The 22,719-nt window shown below is 37.0% G+C and overlaps 2 protein-coding genes across 3 annotated transcripts in view; one reads left to right on the top strand and one right to left on the bottom strand.

The window, feature by feature from the left end:
* The window catches only part of LOC112572539 (protein arginine N-methyltransferase 6-like), a 23,033-nt gene extending 9,230 nt beyond the window's left edge, over positions 1–13,803 (top strand). Inside the window, exons 1-13 of one of the 2 annotated variants that reach the window (XM_025252267.1) lie at positions 1,261–1,841; positions 5,071–5,190; positions 6,084–6,149; positions 6,539–6,648; positions 7,166–7,266; positions 7,816–7,863; positions 8,399–8,467; positions 9,235–9,305; positions 9,957–10,039; positions 10,453–10,562; positions 10,790–10,899; positions 11,169–11,279; positions 11,752–13,803. In XM_025252267.1, coding sequence (XP_025108052.1) covers positions 1,753–1,841; positions 5,071–5,190; positions 6,084–6,149; positions 6,539–6,648; positions 7,166–7,266; positions 7,816–7,863; positions 8,399–8,467; positions 9,235–9,305; positions 9,957–10,039; positions 10,453–10,562; positions 10,790–10,899; positions 11,169–11,279; positions 11,752–11,992 — 1,329 coding nt within the window. In that variant the 5' untranslated portion in view covers positions 1,261–1,752 and the 3' untranslated portion in view covers positions 11,993–13,803. Of the gene's footprint in view, positions 1–1,260; positions 1,842–5,070; positions 5,191–6,083; positions 6,150–6,538; positions 6,649–7,165; positions 7,267–7,815; positions 7,864–8,398; positions 8,468–9,234; positions 9,306–9,956; positions 10,040–10,452; positions 10,563–10,789; positions 10,900–11,168; positions 11,280–11,751 lie in introns of those variants that run through there. The other variant, XM_025252268.1, reaches the window with a different exon arrangement.
* On the bottom strand, positions 13,598–22,719 carry LOC112572541 (GDP-fucose transporter 1-like). Its single transcript, XM_025252270.1, has 7 exons — positions 22,532–22,719; positions 20,312–20,372; positions 19,643–19,783; positions 18,885–19,001; positions 18,386–18,494; positions 17,544–17,836; positions 13,598–16,943 (listed from the first exon to the last, which is right to left on the bottom strand). The coding sequence occupies exons 1-7, from the start codon at positions 22,630–22,632 to the stop codon at positions 16,680–16,682; spliced, it is 1,086 nt and encodes a 361-aa protein (XP_025108055.1). The 5' UTR covers positions 22,633–22,719; the 3' UTR covers positions 13,598–16,679.

Genomic DNA, 22,719 nt, shown 5'->3' with positions numbered 1-22,719 from the left:
TGTTCGCCGTATTCACCGCATATCAGACACTTCCAGCAAAAAGTGTAGGGGACGGTGCAGACACGTCTGTGTGTCGGTCACATTATTATTATGTCAGTGGGAAGACAGATTGACAAAGTCTATTTACCCCTGACAGTTCAGTCGACATTATTCACTTGTAAGATACGAGCACACCAGGGTGAAGGATACAGCTCTACCAATGCAAATGAAAGCGAACGTGTCCGTCCTCATTGAAAATGTGATCCCCGAGCCATCTCGTTGACTACTTTCTTTTGCAGTATAAACTCATTTTTTTTTTCAAGTCTCTCTTGCTCTCGGCTGTGATCAGTCGTTGAAATGATATTCGGAACAGTCTCCGGAAGCATTTCATCTCGAATGCCAGCATCTTTCTATCTCCGTTACGGTCAGCAGAGTCCACGCTTCACTGCCGTATAGCATGATGGGAGCGACCAGGGACTTGTATTAGCATGAATTTCGTTTCGAAGCTCTTACTCCTGCTGTTCCATATGTTATTCAGCCTCGCCATTGTTGTCACTTCTGTGATTCTCTAGCAAATGTCCGCCACACAACTGCCGTCACTCCTAGGAACTTGAAACTTTGCTCGTCGTTCAGATGGATCTCTTCTTTTCCTGTCCCACGGTGTTGACCATTCCTTTGCCGTTGTCCGTGCTGATGTTCATCACATATGCGCTGGCACTGGTGACGAGTCTCTCAGTAAGAGTCTTCAACATTGTTGCTGCCTGCCATCAGATGATGTCGTCGAAGCTAAGCGGTGTTCCCCTCATGGAGACGGAGGTGTGTGGTGCTCATGAGGCAATCCTTTCATGGTTCTTTCCACTTAACTGTTGAACAGCACTGGGAACAAAGGGTGGCCTGTTATAGGAAAGCGCTCTCCTACTTTGCCATTGAACAGCACCGAGCTCCCAGAACTGGTGTACAACGACTGAAAGGTTCGGTGTATGTTGGGCTCAGTGTTGGTGGTTGTGTACAACTGTGCACCCAAAGTATAAAACCAAGGTGACCAAACCGCTGCACCGACATGCTATGGCGCTTGTAACGATTTCTTCTTTCAAGTCCAAGTTCATAAGTTTCTGTGAATACTGACACAACTTTGGGTGTTTGTGGACAGCTGTGAACTCAGACCGCCTATATTAATACGTAAATTAAATATTGAAAGCGAGAAATGGTGGCTAGAGCATAGGAATTCAAGGTTGGGGGAGTGGTGTAGTGGTGGTTTTTAATAACTTCTTCTTTCAAGATTGGGTCAATGGTTTTCGAGAATAACAACTTAATCTCGCTTCATTCTGGAATGATACATTGCAAGTTACATCTATAATGTTTCCGGAGGGCAAAAGAAGAAGACCTCTGGACGGTTTGTCAACGGGTGTTTTCTTATCAAACAAGCGTATCCTTCAGACGACGAGACTAAAATGAAAGGCTGGGTGTACGTATTCTTTTCAAGCGAATATTGTGCGTTTCAATAAACCTGAAGAGGTTTAAGCAAAAGTATTTCATGGTGCGTTATCTTTTTTTTTTTTCTTTTTTACCAGCATTCAGCATTTGTCAATACTGGCGGTATGCTGTTTGTATAATTTGCTTTGGAAGGTGGGGGAGGGGTTAAAGGGGCCTTCATGTGTTTGTGTGAGTTCCTATGATTGGACCAAATAGGTGCCAAGACCACAATCCATGGCTTTTTAAGTGAGCCAACGGTGACTAGACACTTCAGACGTTCCGGAGGGTCTTTTCATAAACATGAGCATGCCGCTTCCTCAGCCTTACTGCAATTCGTCCACTAATTTCGAAATGTCTGCTAGAGCGGACAACGACAAAGAGACACAAAAGTAAGTTGTTTTTTTTAAAAATCCAAATAGTCAAACCTGACAACGATGAGGACAACATTAATTTTATCTTTTGTGGAGAGCGACAAGTAAATGAAAGTTTGTTTTTTTAAACAAAAATTCGCGAGATACTGCGTTCAAAGCGAATGACAGTACACATCGGACATAGGTCACTATTTAAGTAACGACCCATTAATAATATCTGTATCTGCTCGATGAAAAGATCATTCTGTTTTACTGGTTATGGACTTTGAAACATGACTTTTACTCGGTCACGTTCGTTGCAACATACTCATACTCAAAAGATTTTCTAGGTGCAAGCCTATGACGACCAGAGCGTTTTGGAAAAAGCTAACCACCTCGTTTTCACGATGCCGCTAGTCGCCATCCTCTTGTTTGTATGAAACAGCATGTCACCTATGACCTTAATTTGCTTTTGGTCATTTTTTAAAAACAGGAAAAATGTCGTTTTTTATAGATAAAAATTTTTGTCAGAGACTTGTTAGAACTTTTTGAATTTCTTTTCGTTTTCTGCATACAATAGGAGAGAGCGGAGTGTGTACAATGTGTGTTTCAAGGGGTTTATCACATTTACTAGAATTATGGAAAAAAGGGAATTGCGGGGAAGGGGTTGATTGCCCAAACAGTTCAAGAAAGAATATGCAAGGTCGATACAGTTTTTCTTCGAGTAATTAAAAAAAAACAACCGAGGAATATGGAGTGGTTCTAATGAGGGTTCAAATGGTTTTGAGGGGGAGAAGAACCACGCGTCACTGTTCTCAGTTTATATATTTGTAGTTATTTTATTTTCTCCATATTTGTGACCACTGTTTCTTCTTCAATAATTACCATTCAAGGATGACAAACTTTCAAATGGGTGTATGATGACCTACTGATTTTTATAAGAGTTTGTCTCTGCGGACAGCAGGGCGTCGTGCGTCACAGTGTTGTAAAAAGACAAGACACTACTGTTTAACATTCGTGTGCCCTACTGACCTACAGGGTAGGTTCTTCTGATGACGTGGACTGCATCGACGGGACCTCCTTAAGCAACCGTTACGCTGTGTGCTTTGCCTCGGCAACGAGTGTTGCTGTCATAAAGCAGGGCGGTTTATGAACTTAAAACCGACCTTAACTTGGTTAGGGAACCAGTGGACAAAGGTAACCCCACAGACAAACGATCACCTGATTCTGAAGCCACTCGGTAGGTGAAGATAACAACTGGCACACAAAGCGTATTTCATCTGAAACAGTAATGAACAATCAGAGCGAAAAACAAGAAAGAAACAGCAAAAAGTACAATTTATTCACTCGTTATTAAAATGATTATTGACAACAATATTGATTGCTTTGCACACAACCGGATTTTTATGAAACTGTAGTCAAACAAAGGTTTAAAAAAATTATATATATATATATATTTAAAAAAAATTGTCTTCGGAAAGTGGTTTACGTTGATACCAAGAACTGCAAACCATTCAGCTTTTGTTCAAAACGGAGAGGGTGGGTGGTGGTGCTTACGCCGAGCCAGCAGCTAAGGCAAAAATAATACTAATTAATAATAATGCTGCATTTTCCATAGTGCATTCCTCTATTGTACTGTAGACTCAATGCAGTTTGCAAACACTTTTTAAATACAAAACACTGAAAGCACATATTCAACTGATAGAAAATGTATATAACACACGTACTGACTACACAAACACAAAACGTAGAAACCGGATAGAGACAACAGTCAGCGCACGAAGAATGCCTGGGGTTTGGCATTGGAAAAGACTGGTAGACTGCGAACGGGAAAAGATGAATTTGAGAATGCATCACGTCAAGCCAGCCATCCATCCAGCCAGCCAGCCAGCCCTGTAAACAGATGCCACACGCAGAGAAAAAACATCGTTCTCGAGACGAGAACTGAACCCAGGACAGTCAACCTTCACTGTATTGGAGCGGCTGCACAACGGAGAACAACGGCCGTCGCGAATCGTCTGCTATGCGATCGTCTGCTGTATTAAATTAGGAGACTAGATTTCATTGGAGAGTTCTCAGTTCCTGACATGCTCTGAGTTCCAGAAATCCGCCCATCGTAAATTCCTGCCCCCCCCCCCCCCCCCAAAAAAAAAAAATTGTACCCCATCTTATTTGCACGGTTTATTATCAGTTCTTGTTATTTGGCTCCTCTTTGTGTTTTCTGTATTTGATTTTATTGTTCGTTAGTACTTTGTTTATTCTTTTATAGTTTGTATGTTATTTGTTTTTTTTGTCCCTCGTATGCTGTCCGTGTCTCACTCTTGTTCTTAGGCGCTAAGAGCATGTTCCTTATGCGCTTTACAAATTTTGCATTTATTGTTATTACTATAATTTGTTTAAAGCGTTCTATTCTGTTTGGTTTTATCAAACACGATCTTCGCCATTTTTTTTTTATGAATATCTATTTTGTTATAAACGAGATCTGTTTTATCGGCAGGAGTCGCATCCAATTAATTGCCTGCTAAAAAGGTTTGGGTAGGGGACGACCGACAGTATAATGGTTCAGAGGTCCTGTGTTCAGATGCGACTAGAGACACTCTGTATGTCACGCATGCTTGGAGGTCTGGCCATCGGCGATTTTCTCCGAATACTCCGATTTCTTCCCCTATCAGTGCAAAATCACCTCAAGGTAGAAGCACTTTCTTGCGAAACCCACCCAAGGTTTGGGTAGTCGGGCAGCAGATTTACCTAGCGCAGGTATGGATGTCGTACAGAGCACACAACGAAGCTCGGTTGCCACACTCTTAGGACACTAAGACTATCCTGCAAACTACCTCGAAGTTACCCAATACCAAGAAGAAGAACTGTCTTAAGAACGTCAAGGAGCGGACTGATTGTCACGGCGGGACCTGCTCACTATCGCCAAGACAGTACTTCCCACAACGACCAGTACCGGCCAAGGGACGAATTAATGAATGAATGATGGCAGCCTGGGTAAACGTTTTTCGAACCCTTATGCATTTCTGCCAGTTATCCCCTTCGTTTTTTATTTTTTTATTTTTTTTTGTTCTCCCTTCATTACTGCCCCGCAATCACCAGGAGGCGGCCAAACTTTCATATCACCAAGCAAGCATCTTGTTATACAAGGTCCGTGAACAGTTTGCCGCAGTGTCGCAAGGTTTCGCTGCTGGTAGCAGCTTTCCTGAACGCCGGTCTAATTAACCCATCGATGATCGCTTCTATGATGATGGCCATTATCTTCTTACAGGCAGAGGAGGGAGGAATGCAATGGAGTGCAGGGCAAGGCCGAGCATCTCAACGGAGCAGCGGTCACTGCAGCAGGCACGGCGGCCCTTGTCAGCCTCAAGGCTGATGCCGACTATTTCAGGTAGGGCATGCCGCGTGAGCAGGGTGAATCAGATGTTTATAGGTTGTAGCACTTTCAGCACCATGTGTACAAACTATAAATATCATTGTATTGCGCCTGGAACTTTGTTCTGAGAAAAGGCATTATCATTGTGGAAAGTGTGTCCAGCATTCTTTCTAGCCCCCCCTCCTCATTCTTGCTTTTGTAAAAGCTTAAAGCAAAACAATAACAAAAAAGTAAAAAAAAAAAGAAAAAGAAAATCAAAACTAAGAACAAAACAAAAAACCACAAAACAAATAGCAAAACAGCCCTTCTCAGTCCCTTTTTTCTCTCAGTTTACCCCTTAGTATGCGTGCTCCTGTGTGTGTGTGTCCCAGAATGCAGGTATCACAAAAACACATCACACATGATCAGAAGGGTGTGCTGATGTGTATAATATAGTGCCACATGACCAAAAGTTGTCAGATTATGCTGACCCAGTCAGTCACTGACCTTCTACAGCCTAGTAAATAAAGCTAATGGGCATACAATTATTTTAAATAAGTTGAGGATTAAGGGAAGGCTGGAGAAAGCCTGACCTTGGCATCTGACTCAAATATTACTACATTAGCACTAGGCACTCAGCACCCTCCCCCAACCCCCACTTACCAATGCTGAATGGTCAACTGTGGACATCCAGTGTCTTTCGTTCCGCAAGACTATGCCACCGTTATTTTTCCATGTTCACATTTTCATGTTTTTCAGTAAGCTAGAACTGTTATGTTTAAAACAATTACCATAATAGAGTCATTGAATAATGCTTTCAATAAGAAGTTTTAAGTCTCACCAGCAAAAGTGTTCTTACAAGTCTGATATTGTGTTTGATTTGATGGCATATTTTTTGACGAAAACCTGTTTATCTTTTGTTTTGCTAGGGGCTACAGTACCATACACATTCATGAAGAAATGCTAACTGATCAGATCCGAACCAATGCATACAAGTAAGGTAGTAAGGGGAAATAAAAGGATGAGAGAGAGAGTCTGTTCTTATAAGTAAGGTAGAAGGGAAGATAAAAGGATAGTGTGCCTGCATGTACAAAGTGTGTACTGTTTTATGTGAGCCTATCAGTGTTGTTCGCAGAAAATCCTGGAATGTGAAATGTGACATTTGCTAAACACTTATTGCTACTATTTCTTGCTTCAAAAAAAATTCTGTTAATTTGTTATATTGCTAATATAAAAATCATATCCTGTGTACTTTTTGTAGAAGCATTTATATTCATCTATGAAACAAATTTTTGTCTATTTTCATATTTTCTCAATTGCCATTATTGCCACTTATTTGTAGAATTTCTGTATTTTTTTAAAGGCTGCATTTTTGTTTTTTAAGGCATGCACTTTATGAAAATGCCAAACATCTTCGAGGATCTACTGTGATGGATGTTGGGGCAGGCACTGGTATACTCAGTATCTTTGCTGTGCAGGCAGGTGTTAATAAAGGTGAGATGTTCTGAGCTAACTGTTTCACAGAAACATACAAAGCTAACTGAATGGACCATGAATTACATTTATTGAACAAAGTTATCAAACATGTTTGTCTGTATCTGTAGGGGCCATATTTACTGTGAATGATGTTTGAGTGCACATTTCTTACCTGTGATGTAAGACTCAGATTTGTGCTGGGAAACGAAACCAGTTTATAATGCAGTTTTTCACTGTGAATCTGAAAATTCATGGGAGAACAGAATTTTTAAGATGCATTAAAATGAAAAAGTGGAACAGAATGATTCCTTTAACAAAGAGAAATTTGTGTATAAAGACGTAATGGCACTTTCAGAAGTTCTAAAACATTAAAGGGATTTTTTTTAAGGCAACATTTTTGTGATTAAATGCACTCTTCTGATATAGACCAGCTGTGTGATCTGTAATAATCAAATATGCTGGCATATGACCAACATTTCATGCAGTCACTTGATGATAAGACATATCTTGAGAGAGTTATTGCATTCTGTTTCAGCTCTTGCAGTTGAGGCTTGTGAAATAGCAGAACAAGCCAGGTTGATAGTAAAGGAAAACAAGATGGAGGATAAAATAGACATCATTAAGAAAACTGTTGAGGTATAGTACATCAGATGCTTCTGAAATGAGTAATTTTTTTTGCTCTTGTGAAATACTTGAAACATGTTTGGCGCTTGTTTTTTTAAAATTTAAATTATCTTGTTTGTGCAAAAAACTGCAGCAGAACTTTTTATCATAAATTTAAAAAAAAATATTTTCTATGGAAAATGAGTTAAAATGCAGATTTTAAAAAATTTTGAATATGATTCTTGTGGATAGATAATATGTCTGTCATGGTTCACATCATTACTAACTTCAGCTAGATGCTCTTGGCAGTTGACACATTAGGCCTAAACTCTAATATTGCAGAAAATTCCAAAACAAGTCACCTTTCTTTATAAAAGAGCTGGCTTTCTCAAATACACTTGCTAGATAAATTTTCAATGATAATAATAATTTCCAAAGATTTGCTGATAGCGCTTAACATAAATTAAAAATTTTTAAGAAATGTTTCCTTGTCTTTCTTATTGTTTCTTTTATTTCAGATATGTCCACTTAAATACATTGTTTAATGAAACATTCTAAGTCTTTTTTCTTTTTTTGCTGCAGGAGTTTGAATTGACAGAAAAGGTTGATGCCATCATCAGTGAGTGGATGGTGTGTATTGTTCAGTGTGTTCTAAAGATAGTAATTTGACAGCATTAGCATATTTTCACACCCTATGCCTTTTTTTTTTTTTTTAATTATAGATTTACTCTCCTTTGACTTTGGCTATCAACTGTAGGCCATCATATGACGTTTGTTCACTGCCTTTTAACACTGCAGTGAGCAGAACTATAAAGTGTTGGGTGTGTTCAGGATGTGCTACATGCAGCTAGTAAATTTGTAAAGCTGAATGGCTTCTTATTGAAGGCCATATTATGACTGTTGGTCATAGATCAAGGTGAAAGACTGCTGTTTGCTGACAATAAATCTCTGAAACCAAAGTTTGAATCCTGTTTTAATAGGTGGAAGGTTTTAATAGGACTGCTCATTAAATCCAGATTGAAGGTAAACATCTACACATTTGATGAACATAGATTTGGCAGGAAAAGTAGAGCTGTTACTTAATTGTGGAGTTATTTATATTTTTCTTGAGCTAATTTTACAGACTAAATTGGTGGTTGCTTAATTAAGTTTAAATCATGTCTAGGGCTACTGTTTGCTGTATGAAACCATGCTTCCTTCTGTACTTCGAGCTCGAGACAAGTTTCTCAAGGAGGTATCTTGTCAAATCTTTTTTGTTTAATAATAATAACAACTTATTAGCCACCTAAACAACCTTAGCACATTCATTGGGTTCTACATGCCACTCAGAAAGCACAAAAAGTAACTCACCATTCATGCATGAAAACAAATACTGAGGCAAGTTCAGTCAAACAAGAACGAAACGAATAAAGACAAGTTACAAAGAGTACCTTCTGAACAAATGCGTTTTCAAATGTACTTTGAAAGATTAGAAAAAAGATGGAGTGTCTAACACTGAAAGACAGAGAATTCCATACCTGAGATTAGTAGTACAATAAGGATTGGAGTCCTTGGGAGTGATGCTTTAAAGCAGCCTAGACAAGAAAGATGGCTGTCGTGGAAGAAGGGAGAGAATGAGGTGGAAAGTTGCGCCAGTAGTGATGATAGTAGTATAGCAGACACAAGGAACTATGTTCTTGATGTGCTCAGAGATAGGAAGCCAGGGCAACTTCATTACTAAAGGAGTGTGTATGCTTGTGGTTATTCTTTGCTTTGTTTCCTTCAAGTCATTTTCTGAATAGAAATACATCACTTTATATAGACACCATATATATATATTGTCACATGCTCTTCATGATTCATACATTTTACTGACTGGTAGATCATAAAAATGTATTTAAGAAACTCAAACTGCTTTCTAAAATATATGTGTAGGTCTAACATAGTTTTATTTGTTCTGTCAAGTATTCTAGCCTTTTAGTTGAGATATTTCATTATAAATTTTGCCTGTTGCTATAACAGGGTGGTCTGATGTTTCCCAGTAAAGCGACACTTTACCTAGCACCAGTTCATGATGAAGATTTACTGAAGAGGTAAAAGCACTTTTAAGTCTTGAAAAAGTTTTCTTGTGTTGAATTTGATTGACGCTGCAGATCCTGTAATTTTGAATGGAAATTCAAGGACATTTTTACTTTTTTTTTTTTTTTAAAACTTAACATAGTTTGGTAGATACATTTTACAGCTTTAAAATCATGATGAATTTTCTGCATAAGAGTATTCACACCCACACTTTCTTTCACTCTGCGTCTGTGGGACAACAGAAACTGACCAGTCATTCTATTTCTTCATCTCTTTCTCCTGTATTTATTTATAACAATAACAACAATGTTTACTTAGATAAGGGAATATATTTCTAGGTAAGAATTTATGGAAGTTCTTTTGCAATGTTTATTCATATTTTCTAATATAAAAATTAAACAAATATGACAGTAGTTGAGGTAGTAGCTATAAGAAGGATTACTAAGCATTCCTTGCTAGAGAGTTGCAGTTAGGACCACTTACATGCATCAGTTTCCAGTGCTCAGACTTAGCAAGTCAAAAGAACTATTACGTGGTAGTTATCCATGTTTATTGTAACTGACCTTGATCACCTAAAACCCATTATTTAAATTTGCAGACTTGGCATATTTGCTAATGCACTTTCTAAAGCATATCAGAAACACTGTCAACTTATTTTTCCTCAGGGTGAATTTCTGGAATGAAATTGAAAACAAGTACCAGGTGTCCATGAAGTGCATGAAATCTATAGCTGAGGCAACCTTTACAGGTTTGTTGTGAGCTATATTATTGGGTAAAATAGTTTTCTTCTCTCTCTTTTTACCACACAGATCCTAAACGGCACATAAATCTAAATATACAGCATGCAAAGCTATACAAACAACATGCAAAGCTAAATAGCAAATAAAAAGCAAATATAAACAGGACACTTAAATTAGCAGTCAAGTAGTCTGTTTAGGTATGTGAAGTGTCACTGCACTGGTGGGCTTGCAAAGAATCAGGAAAAATAGCAAAAGCAGCAACGGTAAAAGATAATTGACAGCTAGATCACTGGTAAGATGTAAGGCTGTCAAAATTTATTCGTGAGCGAGAAGAGGTAAATGATGTGCCGTGCTGAAATTATGCATAGTAATGCATGCAAGGGTGTTGACTCCTTTCTTCTGCTCATCCTTTGCCTTACAGCAGATGCAGACATAAGAGTAATCCCCCCTGAGGCTGTGCAAGCCCATGCTGCTGACCTGTGTTCCCTCGACCTCATGACAGCCACTCCAGAGGATGTGCAGTCAGTAAAGGTATTCTATCGTCTGCCAAGGTTATAAACAGGTTCCCTTCTTGTCTTTGGTGTAGTTAACCAAGGTAATAAAGATCAGTTCCATCACCCATGTTTTGGCCATTAGTATTCATTGCTCAGTTACTTTGGAAGCTTTCTACAGTTTTATTCTCTCCTGGTGGTTTGTTGCATGTTCTTCAAAAGCTTCTCATCACTGTAAGGTAATTCATCTTTTTGTTTTCTGTGTAGAGCTCTTTCCAGTTTAAGTGTTTTGGACACACCATCATCAATGGCTTTATCAGCTGGTTTACAGTGGAGTTTCCAGGTGGAAGAATTTTAAGTACATCTCCATACAAAGAGTAGGTGATCTGGATACTGGTTTCCTTATCAGATAGGATAAATAATTCTTTGGTTCTGTTAGCTGTAGATTTTCTTTGCTATAAAATATTAGTATTTAAATGTTAATACCTGTAGAGAGAATGAATTCATTGGGGTATACACACATAGAATAGTGTTATTTATTGCGGAGCCAAAATTTCACTCTTTTTGATGATGTTTATTTAAACATGTTTTGCTTCATTTGTTGTTGACTTGGTTGATTTGGTTTGGTTGACATTGGCTCTAACAGGGCAACCCACTGGGCACATACAGTTTTCAGTCTGCAGAAGCCATTTCCTGTCAGACAGGACACTGAGATTAATGGAATCTTTTCCCTAAAACCACATCCTCGGAATCACAGGTAAGTGCTGTGATCCGCATCTAATGTTGATGCACATCCATTATGCGCATTTCTTGGAGTGCTGCATCTCAGGTTTTACAAGCATGCTTTGTTGCAGTTATACATGCATATGTTGATAATAAAAAAAACAAAGCTAGGCACAGGTATTTAACAGTGTAAAAAGAGGACAGTCTTACCTTTCCAGAAAAGGACCTGCTCTGAAGACATCTTTGATGTAGGATTAGGGTGATGCACAGAAACAATAACAAAAAAACTGTTAGTAAAATTGTTTGTGAAGACAACAGTCTGTTTTTCCTGGTGGAGAGGTGTGACATGTTTAGCTAATGGTCAAGCACTTTTTCTGTGAAGTGAAAAATATGTTTAAATATGCAACTGCTAAAAAAAATTTGCTATCTTGTAAAGCAAAAGAAATTAAGAATTTAGCTTTTGAAACATCTACTTCATTATTGTTATCATCTTTATTTTTCTGTAGATGTGTTGAGGTGGAAATTGCATTTACAGTAGACAACCAAGAGAGTCAGAGACAAACATTCAGTCTCCATAACACCTGCCCAGGACGACAGCTGCACAATGAAGACAGATTGATTCCAGATTTGCCAAGGAAAACACTTGATTGCACAAAGTCATCCTTGGAGAATGGTGGTTCAAGTCCTATACAGGAAAGATCTTCAAAATATGGAAAGAAAAACTCCAATGCTATGAAGATATATTAGAGACAGTAACAGAATTATAACTGCTGGACTACGAAGAGCTGCTGTCTTTTAGAAACATGGAAGGATTTACCTATAATAGAGATTTTCTTCATTATGTTCTTATTTTTGTTGCATTAAGAAAAATTTCTGTGGAAGAATCCGAGGTTTATGAAGTCCTGACAAGACTTTACAGATTTCTGTTGTGGCTGTCTTGTTATGCATTTAAGGATTTATTCTGCACACTCCATCAATGCGTTTCTTCGTGCTCTTATATTGCATACCGGTGAGTGTTCGTTTTATGTTGTGCTTGTTTGTACTCACTTGTGACGACTACATCACACGGTCTCTTTCCCCACTGCCCCTGGTTTCTTGTGAAGCATATTGAGCTTACCTACATGTGGGAAAATGCGCTGTATAAATCCTACTATTATTTGATGGACATGTAAAGTACTCGCATTACAAAGCTGGTAGGCCTATACAGCTTAAAAGCTTCTAGTTTAACCAATATTGAGCTTCGTTCTATAGGTATTTTATACTTGTAAAGCTGCAGCACAATTTTAACCTCTCTCATGTTGATAGTTACTTTAGAATGTCAATATATCGTGAGGGTATGGATAAATTGAAATGAATTCAAAGCACACTCATGTTGATAGTAAGTTTGGAATATCAATATATCGTGAGGGTATGGATAAATTGAAACAAATTCAAAGCACACAGCCGTCAAACTATACTAATAGTACATACAATTTTAAAGATATTTTACAAAATGTTTATTCAGCATAAAGCTTTTTCTTTGTTTTCCTCCAGAATCTGTGATTATGATATTGGCGTAAATATGTTACAATGTATGAATTTTAAAATAAATTCACACTTATTATCGAGAAACAAAATTATTTCAACACTATTTAAGAATGAACTTCATGTGCTGTCGGTTTTGTAGCATATATTCATGTAAAAATGAGCAGCTGTCAATTGCCTCTATTATTGTGCTCAGCTGACAAAAAGATTTTTTTTTTAAAATATAAATTTCTAAAGGGGAGAATTAGTGGCACAGTCCTTGATGTGACCAAATGAGTTTTTTCCCTTTACCTCTTGATTAGGTGCACACTAGGCCATTGACTTTGCCTTGGAAGACAATTTGCATTACTTTTATTGCAAAGTTCAAATTTTCTCTTTTCCAAAAATGTTTAGGTTTCTTGGTCTATGTTTACCTGAGAGCAGTAATAGTAAAAAAAAAACAAACTTCACCCACTGTCGTCTTCACTTATTATAAGGTCTTTGTAATACTTATACTTTTGTCATGCTCAGAGGGTTAAACAATTCATATCCAGACCAGTTAATTAAATGTCATATTAACAATAATTCCAATGAAAACCTATTACAGAAGAATAAGCTTCATAGGCAGTGCAAATTTAAGTAATACTAGAAAGATTTCCTGTACATGTATTTACACTAATTATATGATAAACTACTAATAATCATAACAAAAAACTTGTATGAAATATATTAACATGGAATTCTACATTAGAGGCTGCTGATTACACTCACTCTCTCTCTCTATATATATATCACATATATATGTACACAAACTGTATTTTTTAAAAATGATATCAATGCCAGAACTCGTTGAGATTAGGTCCTCATTTATTATTTCAGTGTACAGAAGACTGGTTTCTTGTCTTATCTGTGACCAGAGAATGTAAACTGCTACATGTGGGCCTATGTAATATGGATATAAAAGTGTACATCACTGGATGTAATGTTCAGTAATGGCTAAATTCACTTGAGAGATTTCACCACACATTTTTAATAAAGATTTTCTTTAAAAAATTTAGATGTAATTCACGAATGTCTTTCTTTCTACAGGTCAATAGATGGCAGCTAAAAGTAATAAATCTTTATAATGCATTGGCGAGTATAAAATTCTGTTTTATAGTGCTACATGCATAAAACACGACTTACAACAAAACACACCATTTTAAAATTTATTATTACAACCACGTGAATAAAAAATCTGACCCTCAAAATGAATATACAATACCAGTATTTGCTGGTTTTTCTCCCTGGTTCCACCAACTATATTTATACACCCACACTTTAAACTGGTTTGTAACGAGCAAAGAATCAGTGTCACATATCCAGATTTGCAACACTTCATGGTGTTTTGAAACCCTGTGAATCAGGACAGCAGCACATGCTTATGTTCTTAAAGTTCATAAATAAGTACTAGTACTAGATTCAAACCGTATGACAACAATCTTTTTAAGACAGAATAATGTTGCTATGGTCCTGGTTTTATGGAACTTGCGAATGTTGAAGATGCATTCTTCTGAGCACAGAAAAAATTATTTAATTAAACAAAATTGTGATTTGATTAATATGTTAGATGAGCACTAAAAGAGCAGAAACTGACATGGAACAACATATCTAAACTTGATGGAAAAAAAATGGTGGATGCCTTATGTACCACACACGGACAAAGAGGACCAAGTAATATGTTAGATATAAGTGCCCAACGTCAGTACCTGTGGATTGCATATGTGCCTGTATGCCTACGCTGAAAATAAATAAAATAAATCTTGCACGATAAAAGTACAGACTGAACTATCAAACTGGTAATTTGCATGATAAAGAGATCAGTTTTCTCTCCAAAACTCCAAGAGGTAAATGTACACGACTTCACTAAAATCCCAAGCAGCAAAGATTTTTTCTGTGAACTCTCTCACTCTTACACATGTATACACAAAGCATTTTATATAATGTATACACACTCAAAATGTCCTTACAGAACATGCTTAGTGTACATGCACAAATGGTATTATACGTCCTTTCACACGTCCATGCATCCACAGTGAAAGGGCAGATTTGTATTTATTCAGCCCTGGATTTGCAATTTTGTTATCTGTTCTTTTAAGATGATTCAGTGATATAACGGCTGCCCAGACTAAATTACAGAACTTATGTTGAACAAATGATGAAGGCCATGAATGTGGGCATTTACCTGAATGGCTGTAGATAATATATTCTGCAAAATAAATGACAGATTTATGATCCCTCCATATGTAGACAATCTATTAAATAATGTTTTTGAAACAACTCACCCAGCAGCATATTGGTTATGCAGAATGCAAAGCATGCAGCTCATCACAGATAGGGAAATGGCATTTCATATTTCACTCATTCTTGTTAGTTCATGACATGAACCAACATAACATGCTCACATTTTTTGTTAAAGAAGTCTTCCCAAGAGATATATACAAAAGTATAGCCTTTCTTGAACACAAAATCAGGAAAAAAAGGAGACAACCCAGTGGCAATTACATCCATCACAATGTCAAACAAAGTAATTGATCATATATAAAAGCCAAACAATTACGTTTCTGCTGAGAAAGTGTAAGATAGGTCACCTTCAAACATTGTCAAAAATGGTTTCTTCTGTATATCTGCTCCTATAGTATAGTATATCCGTGTGTATAAGCAAGCATTGAATGAACATTACTTTCATCACTTTCTTCTTAAAAAAAGTAGCTTGATTGTCTCTTATCCTGATTTGCACCCTCAAGGGTAAAGCCTGCCCTTTCAGAAGGTTAGTCAACTCACTGGTACTATGAAACAACAAAAAGCAAACAAATGAAAAAAAGAAAAAAAAAATTTGCAGATTACCTAGTCATAAATCATGCACACTCAGTTTTATATGAATGTAAAGAATGTAACTCATGAAATCTTAGTATAGCTTATTGCATCCTCAAACTACAAGACTGGTTGTTACTGAGTGTGTACGACACAAATCTTTTACATTAAAAAAAAAAATCTAGCACAAAAATGCTTGAAGCAATTTTTAGCAACAAGTACCTCAATTTAATGTTAATTTTTAAAAAGAATTTCTATGCTGTTAGGATCTGTGCAAGAATGGTATTCTAAAAACCTGAACCCACTTCCACTTCCCAGGAGACTAAACAAACCTTATAAGAAGAGGAGTAAAAAAAAAAGTCAAGTAAAAAAAGGTTTGCAGTGGAATGTGTGACACAATACACTCTTTCATAAACTTGTTAACAATTACACAAAACAATATGTGCTTTCAAGACCAACATCTCTTTCCAGCTATGTTAATAAAATGTCTTTCAGACCAAAAAGAAAAAAAAAAAAAAATATTCAGGCACATATGTATGCGTTCTCCCACATCATCTTTAGTTATCAATAGCAGTAGAAAAGTAATGAAATTTTGTATTATGTGATCTGACTTAACCTGTACTATACTTACACACTCTTCAAACCCATAACCCTACCTGCCCAAAGTTCCAAAGATAAAAGTAAAGTGTGTGGTCTGATCAAGGCCACTTTCATTCCTGAAACTTTTCTAAAACTTTATAGGTTGTTTATTACTTTTAAATGTATGCCAGTCCTATTTTTATATTTTGGCCTAGTGAATTATTTCCCTTGAATGTGAATTCTCCTCCCAAGAGACTGATAACCTTTTATGGCACAATTCATGATTTGTTCATCATGTATAACCCACAGTAACAGTGAAATAGATATCTAGTGCAAGTGTAAAGTACAGCTATCACAGCTAAACATAATGCTTCTTCTTCCAACGATGATTTGCATGAGCCTGTTGTAAGTGCAAGGGTTTCCCCAGTTGACATAGTCCATAGAGTACTGCGTATTTTTGCCCATATGATAAGTAGAATCTACTTCCTGAAAAGGTGAACTATACAACAGAGCGCTTCTCCTCAGCACTGTTAACTTTGATCTCGTTCTCTTTTTCACTGTCTCGTGTTGCTTCTAGCACCTTCTGCTGCACTGTCATCTCTCGACGTCTAACCTCTGTGTATCCAGCTGAACCCAGAAGCACCACGACGTTTGATACCCACCACAGGACTGGCTTGATTTCCGTGTAATAAATGCATGCAATGACTGTTTGTGCACACGCCTTGGCAGTACCTGAGATGTTATGTGTCAATGGTGACGTCACCTGCATTGGAAAAAAAATACTATTGGCTATAAAAAATATGTTGTGGAAGCAAGGTATGTACATGTAACTGCCTGCTAAGCAAATGGTAGCAATTTGTCAAGAATGGCACACCACAATTACTGATTTTATAGAAAAATGCACTTCTGTCACTGTAGACTAAAAAAGAGAAATTAAGCAGTTCACATTAACCCCCCAAAAAAGCTTATACTGATCTGCCCTCAAGAATTTAATTCCCACTCCTCCTCTTGAATTTTTAAAGCATGTTTAAGATATCTAAAATTAATGAAATCTGGAACTTCCTTCATGAGATTTTCAAACCATGTTCTAAACAGCAACCCTTTAACACAATGAGAATGTCATACTATATAAGCCTTGCCTGTTAAAAGGAAAAGTATAAATTGTATAGTTATATTTATATATCTTCAAAGTTTTGTGCTTGCAGGGCTGATGTCACACTTTACTACCTTATCTTTATATGCTAAAACAAGTAGAACGTACTTCCTTTTCAGATGACTTTTGAGCATTTGCATAAGCAAGTAAAAGACAATGAGAGAATGAAAGTCAGCACATAGGCCTTTTTGTTTACTGCTTGGCACCAACCTGAATCTGAAGCCCAGTCACATAGCCTATGGCAAATCCAAAGAGTCCGCTGACCAGCATCATGTTCCAGAAAACCAGGCTGGACAGCTTGGGAAAGTGAATAACTTCTCCCACTTCACCAAAAATCACCATCATTGGCAGGAACAGGACTGATGCATTGATGTTGTTATAAAGTGTTAGGCGCCAAACATTGTTATCAACAAGTGGCAAGACCTTCTTGGTGAAAATGGCATTGAGGGCAACACTGGCACTTGCTGCCACTCCAAACACAACACCAACCAGAGACAGCGACCCTGAGCGTTTTAAACAGAAAACCCAGGTTTTTCTTTAAGGTGGATTATGAAGTCATTGACTATTCAATAAATGCAACAGCAAAGGATATCATTGTATGTATAAGATTCTCATAAGCTGTGTGCAATAATGGAATGTTTTTAACTGCATTAATGAACTGAAAGCTTGTTGGAAAAAACACATAGAAAACAAAAGGCATAGAACCCTAACACACTAGAGGTGACACAAAGAACCTACAGTAAAGACAATCATCGATGACACACTATTTTAAAGACCATTTCTTAAGCATTAAAATAATACACAAAAAACTGAGTAACCAGCAAGTCTCAAACATGGCTTTAGACCAACTAACTCACTGCCTACTTTCAGATATAACAAAATACATGACTGGCTGTTTATTTGACCTTTAGTAATTCATAGTAAAACAATTCTTGAAGAAGCCAACGGTTCTGGCACAGAATGTTTTGTGACCTAGGATGCATGACAGTGCATAAAGCAGTCACTGTGTTTGTCAAAATGTCCATTTTTGTGTGAAGAAAATATTATGTCACCTGCAGCTCCTTCCTGGTCCACCCCCAGAAAGAATCCACCGATGATGACGAGACAGCAAAGGATGGCCTGGAAAGAGGTGGTTTGACCCAGCAGCAGGTATGTAAAGATCTGCACACCACAGATATGTAAAAGTGGCACATCACTGAATTCCTCAATCTTTTTACTTTTTTAGTTTAGTTCTACATAATATAAAAGACCAGCATTTTCAGTGCACATTTAAAAGATTCAATAGTGAGTAGGTGGAGGGAGTTCCATTATTTTGCTGCACAGTAGCTAAAAATCATATGACCATATATTTTTGTTTCTGAAATGGCCAGAAGACAAGCAGGAGATAAGAGAATGCTGCCTTATTAGCATGCACACAGTAATAAGAAGATACATGAGATTATATCAGAATGCCAGTATACTTGATGTGTTGTGGTGCTCTGCATCCTTGTTAAGTACTACAGGTAATGAGTCTTACTACATTAATGTTATAACTGATATCTGTATACTAACCACATTGAAGACTGTTGTCAGTGAGCGTCCAACATAGTAAAATGACACTCCAACGTACTTCAGACAAAGGTTGTTGAAAGAGATCATGCACACGAAAATGATGGAAAGTGGCAAGGTCTGAAATCAAAGACAAAGAGAGAGAAACATGATTAAATTTTACGCAGAATTACCACTCGAACAATCTGTGCACAACATAACAAGGAAAATATATGTTACATCTAGACATGGTTTTGATAGGGTAATGTTTAAGATTTACCCCCCATGAAATAATTAACATGCTAATATTTTTATCATGGTTGCTTTGTACTGGGATATGTTTTTCGGTGTTGCAACCTACAGCCAACACCTAACAATAGGTCCTAAGTAGTTGTTATGTGACCTCTGATCACTTTACTTTAAAGCAACAGTTGTCAGATTTACACAGTAAATAGCTTGGGTGTGGTAAATCAACCTAAGATTTAATGGACCATATTGTTACCATCATGATTAAATTCAATCACAATGAAACAAAAATACAGTGAGAAAGATGGTTATGCCTCTAGCAAAAGATCTACAGTGTTACGAACAAACAGAAGGCTGCACGGTTAGGTTTTCCACTGTGCTAGGAGCGAAGTGTATATGAGTATATTAACCAAGCTGGTTAAAATACCACAGAGAGAATAATAATGATGATAATGAACACAACAATAGATATACAAAAAGATAAGAACATCAATATTCTTTTTTAAGGAATCAAAATATCAAAACATGATACCCACAGCTCTGCACAGGCGGAGATCGATCTTGGCTGGTGGAAAGTGGACTAAACTTGGAACCAGATGACTGCCAAAACTAAGTGCTATACATAGACCCACTGTCATTACACATTGAAACCATGTGATGAACAGTGGGGCATTAAGCTGAAATGAGAAAAAAGAACCAAATTATAATTGAAATATGTTGTCAAAAATGTGTTATCTTAATGAAGCACCAAAACCAATCTCTTGCTCCTAATGAGGTATTGTAACTCAACACTCAATGTGTGACTTACAGTGACACTTGCATAACTATAAACAAATCAGTACAACAGTAACTCTATGTACTATCACCACCATCATTATACAGAACAACTCATTGCACAACAACTATGTTGGTAGATGCATAAATTAATAACAGCTGATATGGAATCCTTTAAATAATACTTTTTAGAAAGTTCTGGTTCTATAATGTACTTGACATTAAAGAGTAACCAGTCTAGCACATAGAAAATTGTTCATATTCATTCCTCCACACAAACTGGTGCCTAAAACTGTCTTGTCTCACTCCACTCTACTGGAATAATCTCTACAAAATGTATCGACCTGAAACTAGCAAACGCATTTCATATGATTTGACAAGAATACAATCTTTATTTATCATTGTTTTTATAACTAAAGACCTAAAAGTACCTTCAGATCATCACTGCTGAGGAGGTATTTATTCACAAACACCATAGAAATTGATATAAACCTGGAAAAAAAACAAGAAAAATATTTACAGTACATTAGTATTCTGTGATATGAGAATTGTTTAACGTATTTCCCTGAAAACGAGCCCTAGAAAAGATCATCAGCCAGATTTACAAATTTTTTTCAACCATTGAAACACACGGCAGACACACTGAATTATAAAGCAATAATAATATTATATATATATATAATGTTATGAGTTATGATGATGTTCCAGAAGAAGATGACATGACTGTATTAGAATAAATGTAGATTTTTGTGCATGAAAAACACAGGAGATTCCTCTGAAAATAAGGTCTAATACCTCTTTTTGGCCAAAAATTAATGAGGCCCAGTCTTGTTTTTGGAGAAACATGGTTTATCCAAAAGATGAATAAAGAGATCTTTATCATGACAATGGGCAGTTTAGACTAAGCCAAGGTATGAATCTCTGCCATGAGTAACAGATATAATGGCTGTTGGGACAGGTTGCAGATATGCTGTGAAGGAGGGAAGGAGTGAGGTCTGTATGGAGAAGTGGAATGATCCCTTTTTCAATAATGAAAACTATTTTATGCACCTCAAATATTTAACAGAGGATTTAGCTTTTTGCATACTGATAGGCCGACAGAAGAAGCACAAGAGGATGTCTGGACTTTTGATCTTATTAATTTTTGTAAGCTCCTGACTTCCTCCTTTTGTTGTAAACTATTCATAGACTCATCACTGAAAGTTGTAAAAACTGTCTTACACAAGACCGCAGCAATGAGTGTACAATTTTACTAGATTGCAGGGTGAAAAAAATCAAATGAGACTTAGACAGGAAACCCACCCCACCCCCAAAACAAGCCGTTCTATACATCAAGTAAAAAAGCTACATATTTCAACAGACCTCACTTATTTCAAAAGCTAAAAGATTGTCATTTTTCAAGATTTTATCAGCTGAAGTCACTTGAGCAGGTTCTGGGAAACACTCACTGAAGAGATGATGCTTAAGTCTAATAAAATGGCAAGTGTAAGCAGAAAGTTACAAACGGAAGTGATTTTTTTCCCAAAAGCCTAAGCACTGTCTCTAATAATGGCATCACAAACTAATCATTCCTCCACCAAGAATGAATGATAAACACTTTCTAACACTTACTGCAAAAGCAGTTTGCTAACAAGTAATCAGAATAGTGATTTCTTTCATATATCAAGTTACACCTGTTGAGAAAACTTTTTAACCTTGGTATCTGTATACACAGAAATGCAAATAAAAAGTCTCATATAAAAACATATCCAAAGTCTTTTCTTTAATTATATCTTACAGTCTGTTTTTGTAGGGTGCAATCAAAACCTACAGGAACAGGTCATTCAAAATAAGTGCACATCTGACAGGTTAGCTTCATCAGTTGTTCAAACAGAAAGAAAGTTGCACTTGTCTGAAATGACTTTCACCCAACTTAGCAAGTGCTGTCAGTCTGATTTGTTAGTTATAGTTGACAAAATGGTGCACCACCATATATCACTGTGGAAACATACCAGGTGGCAAGAACCAACATTTAATATGTACTTTACAAGTCCTGTCATTCTAAAATTCTGATTTCAGTTGGTGGTTCACTCTGTGGGAACACCACAGATGGTAGAGAACAGCATTTTAAGAATACCTATTGTATGCTGTTCACTATCGTTAGTGAAGTTTTTTATCGTGCTCATGATGTATATATAAGAAGACACTTCAGACAGTAACTGAAAGACTAGTGGATTATGTCAGATCCTGAGGGATATGCTAATGTGGATTCTGTAACTAAATGACCACTTAGTTCCTGGAAACGTCAGTTAAAGCTACGGGTATTTTAATCAAATGCTAATACGCCTTGTATGTTTAGAGGATTTAAAGAAGTGCCTCAATCCATGACAAGATGACAAGTTTTTTTCCAAACGAATTTTGCATTGTTAGTGGTTATATTATTGTATCCAACATGTTCTACGTCAGGCTATCCTTTATGGCCAAGAAAAATGTAAGGGCCTCCCTCCCCTTTGCCCCTACCCAAAAGTCGCGAGAATAGCCTGCAGGCTCGATTTACGGGCCCGTAGACAAGAACAATAGAATTCACCAACTGGAACTTCCTGTAAATTTATAGGCACAACAGTACTACCGTTACTTTTCCTAATGCTGACCTCGGTTAAACTCTGTCTTACCAGTATGCCAAAACGACAGCGGCAATCTTAATATACTTGTCCAGGTGCGACTCCATCTTGACACGTTTCTGCTTCGAAAAATCGTTGCTATAAAAACCCATCAGCGTTTAGGTGGGGTCCGTTTCAACCTGCAACTGTAGCGGTCGCTGTCTAACGCCACGCTTGCCGACTATCGATCTGAATGCAGC

This window comes from Pomacea canaliculata, linkage group LG9 (assembly GCF_003073045.1).
Source record: "Pomacea canaliculata isolate SZHN2017 linkage group LG9, ASM307304v1, whole genome shotgun sequence".
Taxonomy (NCBI): domain Eukaryota; kingdom Metazoa; phylum Mollusca; class Gastropoda; order Architaenioglossa; family Ampullariidae; genus Pomacea; species Pomacea canaliculata.
This window is presented reverse-complemented; position numbering and strand designations above follow the sequence as displayed.